We start from the raw sequence: 12,714 nt of genomic DNA on the forward strand, positions 1-12,714 counted from the left end.
TGTAGAGGAGGAGATGTAGAGGTAGAGGAGGAGATATAGAGGTAGAGGAGGAGATATAGAGGTAGAGGAGGAGATATAGAGGTAGAGGAGGAGATATAGAGGTAGAGGAGGAGATATAGAGGAGGAGATATAGAGGTAGAGGAGGAGATATAGAGGAGGAGATATAGAGGTAGAGGAGGAGATGTAGAGGAGGAGATATAAAGGAGGAGATATAGAGGTAGAGGAGGAGATATAGAGGAGGAGATATAGAGGAGGAGATAGAGGTAGAGGAGGAGATGTAGAGGAGGAGATATAAAGGTAGAGGAGGAGATATAGAGGTAGAGGAGGAGATATAGAGGTAGAGGAGGAGATGTAGAGGAGGAGATATAGAGGTAGAGGAGGAGATATAGAGGTAGAGGAGGAGATGTAGAGGAGGAGATGTAGAGGAGGAGATATAGAGGTAGAGGAGGAGATATAGAGGAGGAGATATAGAGGTAGAGGAGGAGATATAGAGGTAGAGGAGGAGATATAGAGGAGGAGATATAGAGGAGGAGATATAGAGGAGGAGATATAGAGGTAGAGGAGGAGATATAGAGGAGGAGATATAGAGGAGGAGATAGAGGTAGAGGAGGAGATGTAGAGGAGGAGATATAAAGGTAGAGGAGGAGATATAGAGGTAGAGGAGGAGATATAGAGGTAGAGGAGGAGATATAGAGGTAGAAGAGGAGATATAGAGGAGGTTTTATCATTCTATCATATCATTGCGTTATTCTAGCTACGTCATTGTCATATCATCACTTCCCCTCTGTCAGTTCTATATCTTTAGTGATCAGACTGATACCATGTATTTCTAAAGTAATGTCCACAGAGTGGAAGGTTATTGAATATGTTAAACCCTACAGTCAGTTCAGTTCTGATGACCGGTTGTTTATATGTTGTTGTTATGTTGAGTTATAAGAATAGACAACTTGTGACTCTGCAGAGTAGATGCCATATTGCGCCTAAGATGTGGATGTTGATTTATGGCAGCCCCTCGCACCTCTCTGGTTCGGAGTCGTTGGTTTAAATGCGGAAGACACATTTCAGTTGAATATATTCAGTTGTACAACTGACTAGGTATCCCCCCCGTTCCCCTTATATGGAGAGGAGTGTCTGTCTGTCTCTGTGTCTGTATGTCCAAGGGCACACTTGTTGCCTAGCAGCACTGGCCCACCCCTCTGACTCACTGTACAAATGAAAGGATGAGGGAGAGGTGAGGACAGGGGACAGGAAGATATGAGGGGAGTAGAGGAGGAGGAGGAGGAGGGAGGAGGAGAGGAGAAGGGGCTGAGAGGAGGGAGGACGGGGAGGAGGAGGAGAGGAGAGAGGATGGGAGGAGGAGGGTGAGAAGAGGCTGAGAGGAGAGAGGAGAGAGGATGGGAGGAGGAGGAGGAGGAGATGCTGAGAGGAGAGAGGATGGGAGGAGGAGGAGGAGAGGCTGAGAGGAGGGAGGATGGGAGGTGGAGGAGAGGCTGAGAGGAGGGAGAATGGGAGGAGGAGGAGGAGAGGCTGAGAGGAGGGAGGATGGGAGGTGGAGGAGGAGAGACTGAAAGGATGGGAGGCGGAGGAGAGGTGGAAGAGAGGTAGGTGAGTACAAGACAGGTGACAGGAAAAGGGGAAGGGGAAAAAGAGCGTAGGAGGGGAGGAGAGTAGGTGGTGGAGAAGAGTAGGAGGAGAGTAGGGGGCTGGGAGTAGAGTAGGGGGTGGAGAGACTGGGAGGAGGAGGAGAGTAGGGGGTGGAGAGGCTGGGAGGAGGAGAGTAAAGGGGTGGAGAGGCTGGGAGGAGGAGGAGAGTAAAGGGGTGGAGAGGCTGGGAGGAGGAGGAGAGTAGGAGGGTGGAGAGGCTTGGAGGAGGAGGAGAGTAGGGGTGTGGAGAGGCTGGGAAGAGGAGAGTAGGGGGAGAGGTTTGGAGGGGGAGGTTTGGAGGGGGGTGGAGAGGCTGGGAGGAGGAGGAGAGTAGGGGGGTGTAGAGGCTGGGAGTAGGGGTTAGATAGGCTGGGAGGAGGAGGAGAGTAGGGAGTGGAGAGGCTGGGAGGAGGAGGAGAGTAGGGGGGTGGAGCTGGGACATTTTTTGCTTCCAGGAATTGTGTACAGATCCTTATGACATGGGGCTGTGCATTATCATGCTGAAACATGAGATTATGGTGGCAGATGAATGGCACGACAATGGGCCTCAAGATCTCTTCACGGTATCTCTGTGCATTCAAATTTCCATTGATAAAATGCAATTGTGTTCGTTGTCCGTAGCTTATGCCTGCTCATACTATAACCACACCGCCACCATGGGGCACTCTGTTCACAACGTTGACATCAGCAAACCGTTCGCCCACACCACATCATACAAGCTGTCTGCCATCTGCCCGGAACAGTTGAAACAGGGATTCATCTGTGAAGAGCAGACTTCTCCAGTGTGTCAGTGGCCATCGAAGGTGAGCATTTGACCACTGAAATCTGTTACGACCCTGAACTGCAGCCAGGTTATTACCCTGGTGAGGACGACGAGCACGCAGATGATCATACCTGAGACGGTTTCTGGGAGTATGTGCAGAAATTATTTGGTTGTACAAACCCACAGCTTTCCTGGTGGCTGGTCTCAGACGATCCCGCGGGTGAAGAAGCCGGACGCGGAGGTCCTGGGCTAGTGTGGTTACATGTGGTTGTGAGTCTGGTTGGACATACTGCCAAATACTCTAAAACAACATTGGAGGCGGCTTATGGTAGAGAAATTAACATAAATTTCTCTTGCAACAGCTCTGGTAGACATTCCTGCAGTCAGCACGCCAATTACAAGCTCCCTCAAAACTTGATAAATCTGTGGCATTGTGTTGTGTGACAAAACTGAACATTTTAGAGTGGCCTTTTATTGTCCCCGGCAAATCAAATCAAAATCAAATCATATCAAATTGTATTAGTCACATGCGCCGAATACAACAGGTGTAGACCTTACAGTGAAATGCTGAATACAACAGGTGTAGACCTTACAGTGAAATGCTGAATACAACAGGTGTAGACCTTACAGTGAAATGCTGAATACAACAGGTGTAGACCTTACAGTGAAATGCTGAATACAACAGGTGTAGACCTTACAGTGAAATGCTTACTTATGAGCCCCGAACCAACAATGCAGATTTAAAAAAGATATATGAAATAAATACAAAATATGAATAAGAACAAGAAATAAAAGTAACAAGTAATTAAAGAGCAGCAGTAAAATAACAGTAGCGAGACTATATACAGGGGGGGGGGGGGGGGTACCGGTACAGAGTCATTGTGCAGGGGCACCGGTTAATTTATGTAATATGTACATGTAGGTAGAGTTATTAAAGTGACTATGCATAGATGATAATAACAGAGAGTAGCAGTGGTGTAAAAGAGGGGGGGCAATGCAAATAGTCTGAGTAGCCATTTGATTAGCTGTTCAGGGGTCTTATGGCTTGGGTGTAGAAGCTGTTTAGAAGTTTCTTGGACCTAGACTTGACACTCCGGTACCGCTTGCCGTGCGGTAGCAGAGAGAACAGTCTATGACTAGGGTGGCTGGAGTCTTTCACAATTTTTAGGGTCTTCCTCTGACACCGCCTGGTGTAGAGGTCCTGGATGGCAGGAAGCTTTGCCCCAGTGATGTACTGGGCCGTACGCACTACTCTCTGTAGTGCCTAGCTGTCGGAGGCAGAGCAGTTGCCATACCAGGCAGTGATGCAACCAGTCAGGATGCTCTCGATGGTGCAGCTGTAGAACCTTTTGAGGATCTGGGGACCCATGCCAAATCTTTTTAGTCTCCTGAGGGGGAAAAGGTGTTGTCGTGACCTCTTCAGGACTGTATTGGTGTGCTTGGACCATGTTAGTTTGTTGTTGATGTGGACACCAAGGAACTTGAAGCTCTCAACCTGCTCCACTATAGCCCTCGTCGATGAGAACGGGGGCGTGCTCGGCCCTCTTTTTCCTGTCGTCCACAATCATCTCCTTTGTCTTGATCACATTGAGGGAGAGGTTGTTGTCCTGGCACCACACGGCCAGGTCTCTGATCTTCTCCCTATAGGCTGTCTCGTCGTTGTTGATGACTGTTGTGTCATCGGCAAACTTAATGATGGTGTTGGAGTCGTGCCTGGCCGTGCAGTCATGAGTGAACAAGGAGTACAGGAGGGGACTGAGCACGCACCCCTGAGGGGCACCTGTGTTGAGGATCAGCGTGCCAGATGTGTTGTTACCAACCCTCACCACCTGGGGGTGGCCCGTCAGGAAGTCCATGATCCAGTTGCAGAGGGAGGTGTTTAGTCCCAGGGTTCTTAGCTTAGTGATGAGCTTTGTGGGCACTATGGTGTTGAGCGCGTAGATGTAGTCAATGAATAGCATTCTCACATAGGTGTTCCTTTTGTCCAGGTGGGAAAGGGCAGTGTGGAGTGCAATAGAGATTGCATCATCTGTGGATCTGTTAGGGCGTTATGCAAATTGGAGTGGGTCTATGGTTTCTGGGGGTGTTAAAGTGAGCCATGACCAGCCTTTCAAAGCACTTCATGGCTACAGATGTGAGTGCTACGGGTCAGTAGTCATTTAGGCAGGTCACCTTAGTGTTCTTGCGCACAGGCACTATGGTGGTCTGCTTAAAACATGTTGGTATTACAGACTCGGACAGGGAGAGGTTGAAAATGTCGGTGAAGACACTTGCCAGTTGGTCAGAGCATGCTCGCAGTACACGTCCTGGTAATCCATCTGGCCCTGCGGCCTTGTGAATGTTGACCTGTTTAAAGGTCTTACTCACATCGGCTGCGGAGAGCGTGATCACACAGTCTTCCGGAACAGCTGGTGCTCTCATGCATGTTTCAGTGTTATTTACCTCGAAGCGAGCATAGAAGTAGTTTAGCTCGTCTGGTAGGCTCGTGTCACTGGGCAGCTCTCGGCTGTGCTTCCCTTTATAGTCTGTAATAGTTTACAAGTCCTGCCACATCCTACGAGCGTCAGAGCTGGTGTGGTATAATTCGATCTTAGTCCTGTGTTGACGCTCTACCTGTTTGATGGTTCGTCGGAGGGCATAGCGGGATTTCTTATAAGCTTCCGTGTTAGAGTCCCGCTCCTTGAAAGCGGCAGCTCTAGCCTTTAGCTCAGTGCGAATGTTGCCTGTAATCCATGGCTTCTGGTTGGGGTATGTACGTACGGACACTGTGGGGACGACGTCATCGACGCACTTATTGATGAAGCCAATGCCATCGCAGGAATCTGGAGGATAGAATTATGGTCAGATTTGCCAAATCTGAGGGAGAGCTTTGTATAGATACTCTACCTCAGGCGAGCAAAACCTTGAGACTTCCTTAGATATCGTGCACAAGCTATTGTTTACAAATATGCATAGGCCCCAGCCCTGTGTCTTACCAGACGCCGCTGTTCTATCCTGCTGATACAGCGTATAACCAGCCAGCTGTATGTTGATAATGTCGTCGTTCAGCCACGTCTCCATGAAGCATAAGATGTTACAGTTTTGAATGTCCCGTTGGTAGTTTAATCTTCCGTGTAGGTCATCGATTTTATTTTACAAAGATTAGCACGTTTGCTAGCAGAATGGAAGGCAGTGGTGGTTTATTCAATCTCCTACCAATTCTCAAAAGGCAGCCCGCACTCTGGACCCTTTTTCTCTGCCTTTTCTCCACACAAATGACGGGGATCTGGGCCTGTTCCCGGGAGAGCAGTATGTCATTCTGACAGTTCATGGTGAATAATCGCTGTTCTGATGTCCAGAAGTTATTTTTGGTCATAAGAGACGGTAGCAGCAACATTATGTACATAATAAGTTACAAGCAACGCAAAGAAAAACAAAAAAACACAATTGGATCGGAAAACACGTAAAACGTCAGCCTTCTTCTTCGGCGCCTCCCCCAGCACAAGGTGCTCCTGTGTAATGATCATATATGGAGCCCTGCGCATTGTTAAAAAATTTGGGAGGTGCACGGCTATGCGGTACGGAGCTCGATTTGGCCTCCAGAGGCTCCGCAATTGCGTCACATCCTCCCTTCATACGGAGCAAGCATAAATTACCTTTTACTGCTGTGTCATCTCAGAGTTTCAGGGGAGACTTACTGCTGTGTCATCTCAGAGTTTCAGGGGGGACTTACTGCTGTGTCATCTCAGAGTTTCAGGAGAGACTTACTGCTGTGTCATCTCAGAGTTTCAGGCTGAGACTTACTGCTGTGTCATCTCAGAGTTTCAGGGGAGACTTACTGCAGTGTCATCTCAGAGTTTCAGGAGAGACTTACTGCTGTGTCATCTCAGAGTTTCAGGGGAGACTTACTGCTGTGTCATCTCAGAGTTTCAGGGGAGACTTACTGCTGTGTCATCTCAGAGTTTCAGGGGAGACTTACTGCTGTGTCATCTCAGAGTTTCAGGGGAGACTTACTGCTGTGTCATCTCAGAGTTTCAGGGGAGACTTACTGCTGTGTCATCTCAGAGTTTCAGGAGAGACTTACTGCTGTGTCATCTCAGAGTTTCAGGGGGGACTTACTGCTGTGTCATCTCAGAGTTTCAGGGGGGACTTACTGCTGTGTCATCTCAGAGTTTCAGGGGGGACTTACTGCTGTGTCATCTCAGAGCTTTAACTGTTAATGTATGTGGGCGTCTGCATTGTCTTAGTCTATTACAAAGTCCTAAAAATAACCAACATGTCTCTCTCTCTCATCCGCTCTATCTGTCTCTTCTCTCTCTGTATCTCTCTTCCCTCCCTCTCTCCCTCTCTGTTTCTCCTCTCTTTCTGTCTCTCTTTTTCTCCCTCTTAGTCATTGTCCGCTGACCCTGGCGTGGGGGGGCGTGGTCTGGACGCCACAGGAGGCGGGGTCAGGCGTCTCCGCAGAGATCTCCGTGATTCACTGCCGTACGAGGCCGGGATGATGTCCTATCCTGGCGAGTCGGCTGACGTCCTGACCCGGCGGGGGGGCAACGAGCTGCTCTATCAACCCGAGGAGTGGAGGGGGCAGGGCTTAAGCCATGCTGTGCAGCAATTGGTGGAGAACGACGAGAGGCACGAACAGGAAACGGCGTACCTGGCCGGGTTGCTCCGCCTCCTCAGTGAAGCTGAAGGAACTGCCGGAGAGGATGGAGGTGTGGAGGACCAGGGGCCAGCGGACTTCCAAGGGCCCTATACCCGTGACTATGATGAGACAGAGCAGGGCATGAGAATGGGAAAGCCCCAGGCTGCAGCTCCATGGCAAGGCCTACTGGACCCACAGCTCACCCAGGCCCTGCTCAACAGATACAGGCAGGAGAGGCTGCAGCAGCAGGCTGGGTTACCAGGTCTACCAGCCACCATCAACAGGCTTACAGATGACAGGCTGGAAACAGGCAGCCAGGACCGAGACCAGGAGGCTCTGAGGTAAGGAGAGGGAGGGAGAGAGAAACAGAGAAACAGAGGGAAGAGAGCACAGAGAAATATGAATATACACTGAGTTTACAAAACATTAGGAACACCTTCTCATTCCATGACATAGACTGACCAGGTGAATCCAGGTGAAAGATATGATCCCTTATTGATGTCATTTGTTAAATCCATTTCAATCAGTGTAGATGAAGGGGAGGAGACAGGTTAACTTCTCTAGGGCCAGTGGGACGAAATCGTCCCACCTACGTAACAGCCAGTGGAATCCCGTGGCGCGTTATTCAAATACCTTAGAAATGCTATTACTTCAATTTCTCAAACATATGACTATTTTACAGCTATTTAAAGACAAGACTCTCGTTAATCTAACCACACTGTCCAATTTCAAAAAGGCGTTACAACGAAAGCGAAACATTAGATTATGTCAGCAGAGTACCCAGCCAGAAATAATCAGACACCCATTTTTCAAGCTAGCGTATAATGTCACAAAAACCCAGAAGACAGCTAAATGCAGCACTAACTTTTGATGATCTTCATCAGATGACACACCTAGGACATTATGTTATACAATGCATGCATGTTTTGTTCAATCAAGTTCATATTTATATCAAAAACCAGCTTTTTACATTAGCATGTGACATTCAGAACTAGCATACCCCCCGCAAACTTCCGGTGAATTTACAAAAAATTTACTAAATTACTTACGATAAACGTTCACAAAAAGCATAACAATTATTTTAAGAATTATAGATACAGAACTCCTCTATGCACTCGATATGTCCGATTTTAAAATAGCTTTTCGGTGAAACACATTTTGCAATATTCTAAGTAGATAGCCCGGCATCACAGGGCTAGCTATTTAGACACCCAGCAAGTTTAGCACTCACCAAAGTCAGATTTACTATAAGAAAAATGTTATTACCTTTGGTGTTCTTCGTCAGAATGCACTCCCAGGACTTCTACTTCAATAACAAATGCTGGTTTGGTCCCAAATAATCCATAGTTATATCCAAACAGCGGCGTTTTGTTCGTGCGTTCAAGACACTATCCGAAAGGGTAAAGAAGGGTGACGAGCACGACGCATTTCGTGACAAAAAAATTCAAAATATTCCATTACCGTACTTCGAAGCATGTCAACCGCTGTTTAAAATCAATTTTTATGCAATTTTTCTCCTAAAAAAGCGATAATATTCCGACCGGGAATCTGCGTTTAGGTAAAAAGACGAAAGAAAATAAAGCATGGGGTCGACTCGTGCACGCGCCTAAGCCCATTATCCTCTTATCGGCCACTTGCCAAAAGCGCAAATGTGTTTCAGCCTGGGGCTGGAATGACATCATTCAGCTTTCTCCCGCCTTCTGAGAGCCTATGGGAGCCGTAGGAAGTGTCACGTTACAGCAAAGATCCTCAGTCTTCAATAAACAGAGGCAAGAAGCTCAAGGAATGGTCAGACAGGCCACTTCCTGTAAGGAATCTTCTCAGGTTTTGCCTGCCATATGAGTTCTGTTATACTCACAGACACCATTCAAACAGTTTTAGAAACTTTAGGGTGTTTTCTATCCAAAGCCAATAATTATATGCATATTCTAGTTTCTGGGCAGTAGTAATAACCAGATTAAATCGGGTACGTTTTTTATCCGGCCGTGTAAATACTGCCCCCTACCCCCAACAGGTTAAAGAATTATTTTTAAGCCTTGAGACAATTGGGACATGGATTGTTGTATTTGTGCCATTCAGAGGCTGAATGGGCAAGACAAAATATTGAAGTACCTTTGAACGGGGTATGGTAGTAGGTGCCCGGAGCACTGTTTCGAATGTGTCAAGAACTGCAACGCTGCTGGGTTTTTTAACACTCAACAGTTTCCCGTGTGTATAAAGAATGGTCCACCACCCAAAGGACATCCAGCTAACTTGACGTCAACATGGGCCAGCATCCCTGTGGAATGCTTTCGACACCTTGTAGAGACCCTCCTCTCTTCTGATGGCTAAAGGGGTTTGGGGGGGGTCATGTAGCTATTGAATGTACAGTAGCTTGCAGGGTATAATGTTTTGGTTGTAAAAACATAATTCATGTTATTATCCCTGTGTCTCTAGATACCTCGTAACCAAGATCCTGTCCAGCATTGGTCCCAACAACCCTCAGGGTTCGTCAGGCCGCCGGGCGAGGAGGGACCTGGTGTCTGTGTCTGGTGGTGGGGGTGGAGGGGTCAGAGCAGCCTCAGAACCAGTCTTCCACAGGTCCCGTCGCTCCCTGGTCTCCCCTCCTACTCCCTCCCCCAGCCGGGAGCCCTCTCCGGGGCTTCTGAGGGTTAAGAGGCTGGGGTACATGGAAGAGGGCCCTGGATGGCTTGGGGGAGAGAGGGAGGGCCGCAAGACCCAAAACCATGCTGTGGGGTTACAGAGGATGAAGAGGATCGACACCGAACTACAGGCCCAGCCTGGTGGGAGGACCAGCCGCAGGAGAAGAGCCCTGAACTACGACCCCCAAGCCCTAACCCACGACCCTGAGCTGCTGGTCCAACACATCTTACACTACCTGCCACAGTAGAGAGGGAGAGATAGAGAGACAGTGAGAGAGATGGAGAGAGAGAGATGGAGAGAGAGAGAGACATTGAGAGAGATGTGGAGAGAGAGATATGGAGATATAGAGATGGAGAGAGAGAAACAGAGAGAGATATTAGAGGGAGAGAGAGAAACAGAGAGAGATAGAGAGATGGAGATAGAGAAACAGAGAGAGATATAGAGACAGATGGAGAGAGAGCGAGATAGAGAAAGATGGAGAGAGAGATGGAGAGGGAGAGAGAGATGGAGAGAGATGGAAAGAGAGATAAAGAGAGAGGGAGAGAGAGATGGAGAGAGAGATGGAGGGAGAGAGAGATGGAGAGAGAGATGGAGAGAGAGATGGAGAGAGAGAGGGAGAGAGAGGGAGAGAGAGATGGAGAGAGAGAGAGATGGAAAGAGAGAGATGGAGAGAGAGAGGGAGAGAGAGAGGGAGAGAGATGGAGAGAGAGAGGGAGAGAGAGGGAGAGAGAGATGGAGAGAGAGCGAGATAGAGAAGCAAAGAGAGAGATGGAGAGAGAGAGGGAGAGAGATGGAGGGAGAGAGAGGGAGAGAGAGATGGAGAGATAGATAGCCTCATGCTTTTTAACAGTGTAGTAACACCTTCTAACACTCTATATATTATAATATTCATAAATGTCTTTGAAATAAAGCTTCAATCAAAGTATTCTGATAGATTTATTTATTTTATTTGTTTGAGTTCAGATCTTATTTATTTTATTTGTTTGGGAAGTTAAGAATAGGGAGGGCAAGAGGGAAAAAGTATTATTTAAAAGAATAGGGGGAGACAGGTAGCCTAGTGGTTAGAGCGTTTGACTAGTAACCGAAAGGTTGCAAGATCGAATCCCCGAATTGACAAGGTGAAAAAAATCTGTCGTTCTGCCCCTGAACAAAGCAGTTAACCCACTGTTCCTAGGCTTTCATTGAAAATACGAATTTGTTGTTAACTGAGTAAATAATTATTTTTTTTAAATTAAGGAAGATAGAAACACAAGTAGTCTTCATCTTCCCCCCTTGTTTTAGTCTTCATCTTTCCCCCCGTGTTTTGGTAGTCTTCATCTTCCACCCTTGTTTTAGTCTTCATCTTTCCCCCCGTGTTTTAGTAGTCTTCATCTTTCCCCCCTTGTTTAGTAGTCTTCATCTTTCCCCCTTGTTTTAGTCTTCATCATCCCCCCATGTTTTAGTCTTCATCTTTCCCCCGTGTTTTAGTAGTCTTCATCTTTCCCCCTTGTTTTAGTCTTCATCTTTCCCCCGTGTTTTAGTAGTCTTCATCTTTCCCCCCATGTTTTAGTCTTCATCTTTCCCCCCTTGTTTTAGTCTTCATCTTTCCCCCCGTGTTTTAGTAGTCTTCATCTTTCCCCCATGTTTTAGTCTTCATCTTTCCCCCCGTGTTTTAGTAGTCTTCATCTTTCCCCATGTTTTAGTCTTCATCTTTCCCCCCGTGTTTTAGTCTTCATCTTTCCCCCCGTGTTTTAGTAGTCTTCATCTTTCCCCCCATGTTTTAGTCTTCATCTTTCCCCCCATGTTTTAGTCTTCATCTTTTCCCCCCGTGTTTTAGTAGTCTTCATCTTCCCCCCTTGTTTTAGTCTTCATCTTTCCCCCCGTGTTTTAGTCTTCATCTTTCCCCCCGTGTTTTAGTCTTCATCTTTCCCCCGTGTTTTAGTCTTCATCTTTCCCCCCGTGTTTTAGTCTTCATCTTTTCCCCCCGTGTTTTAGTCTTCATCTTTCCCCCGTGTTTTAGTCTTCATCTTTCCCCCCGTGTTTTAGTCTTCATCTTTCCCCCCGTGTTTTAGTCTTCATCTTTCCCCCCGTGTTTTAGTCTTCATCTTTCCCCCCATGTTTTAGTCTTCATCTTTCCCCCCGTGTTTTAGTCTTCATCTTTCCCCCCGTGTTTTAGTAGTCTTCATCTTTCCCCCCGTGTTTTAGTAGTCTTCATCTTTCCCCCATGTTTTAGTCTTCATCTTTCCCCCCGTGTTTTAGTAGTCTTCATCTTTCCCCCCATGTTTTAGTCTTCATCTTTCCCCCCGTGTTTTAGTAGTCTTCATCTTTCCCCCTTGTTTTAGTCTTCATCTTTCCCCCCGTGTTTTAGTCTTCATCTTTCCCCCCGTGTTTTAGTCTTCATCTTTCCCCCCGTGTTTTAGTCTTCATCTTTCCCCCCGTGTTTTAGTCTTCATCTTTCCCCCCATGTTTTAGTCTTCATCTTTCCCCCCGTGTTTTAGTAGTCTTCATCTTTCCCCCTTGTTTTAGTAGTCTTCATCTTTCCCCCATGTTTTAGTCTTCATCTTTTCCCCCATGTTTTAGTAGTCTTCATCTTCCCCCGTGTTTTAGTAGTCATCTTTCCCCCCTTGTTTTAGTCTTCATCCCTCCCCCCGTGTTTTAGTCTTCATCTTTCCCCCATGTTTTAGTAGTCTTCCTCTTTCCCCCATGTTTTAGTAGTCTTCATCTTTCCCCCATGTTTTAGTAGTCTTCATCTTTCCCCCTTGTTTTAGTAGTCTTCATCCCTCCCCCCGTGTTTTAGTAGTCTTCATCTTCCCCCCTTGTTTTAGTAGTCTTCATCTTTCCCCCTTGTTTTAGTCTTCATCTTTCCCCCCGTGTTTTAGTAGTCTTCATCTTCCCCCCTTGTTTTAGTAGTCTTCATCTTTCTCCCCTTGTTTTAGTCTTCATCTTTCCCCCCGTGTTTTAATAGTCTTCATCTTCACCCCATGTTTTCAATGTATTCAAATGAACCTGACTTCAACTTCAACTACAACAAGAGTGGCTCAGAGTAAATACCACAATCGGTGTA

The 12,714-nt window shown here is 47.1% G+C and overlaps 1 protein-coding gene across 1 annotated transcript in view; it reads left to right on the top strand.

The window, feature by feature from the left end:
- Positions 1 to 10,027, top strand: part of pcsk1nl (proprotein convertase subtilisin/kexin type 1 inhibitor, like) — a 14,450-nt gene extending 4,423 nt beyond the window's left edge. The window contains exons 2-3 of the mRNA XM_029718328.1: positions 6,777 to 7,369; positions 9,465 to 10,027. Coding sequence (XP_029574188.1) covers positions 6,777 to 7,369; positions 9,465 to 9,918 — 1,047 coding nt within the window. The 3' untranslated portion in view covers positions 9,919 to 10,027. The remainder of the gene's footprint in view (positions 1 to 6,776; positions 7,370 to 9,464) is intronic.
- Positions 10,028 to 12,714: the final 2,687 nt, after the last annotated feature.

Source organism: Salmo trutta, chromosome 28, assembly GCF_901001165.1.
Source record: "Salmo trutta chromosome 28, fSalTru1.1, whole genome shotgun sequence".
Classification (NCBI taxonomy): domain Eukaryota; kingdom Metazoa; phylum Chordata; class Actinopteri; order Salmoniformes; family Salmonidae; genus Salmo; species Salmo trutta.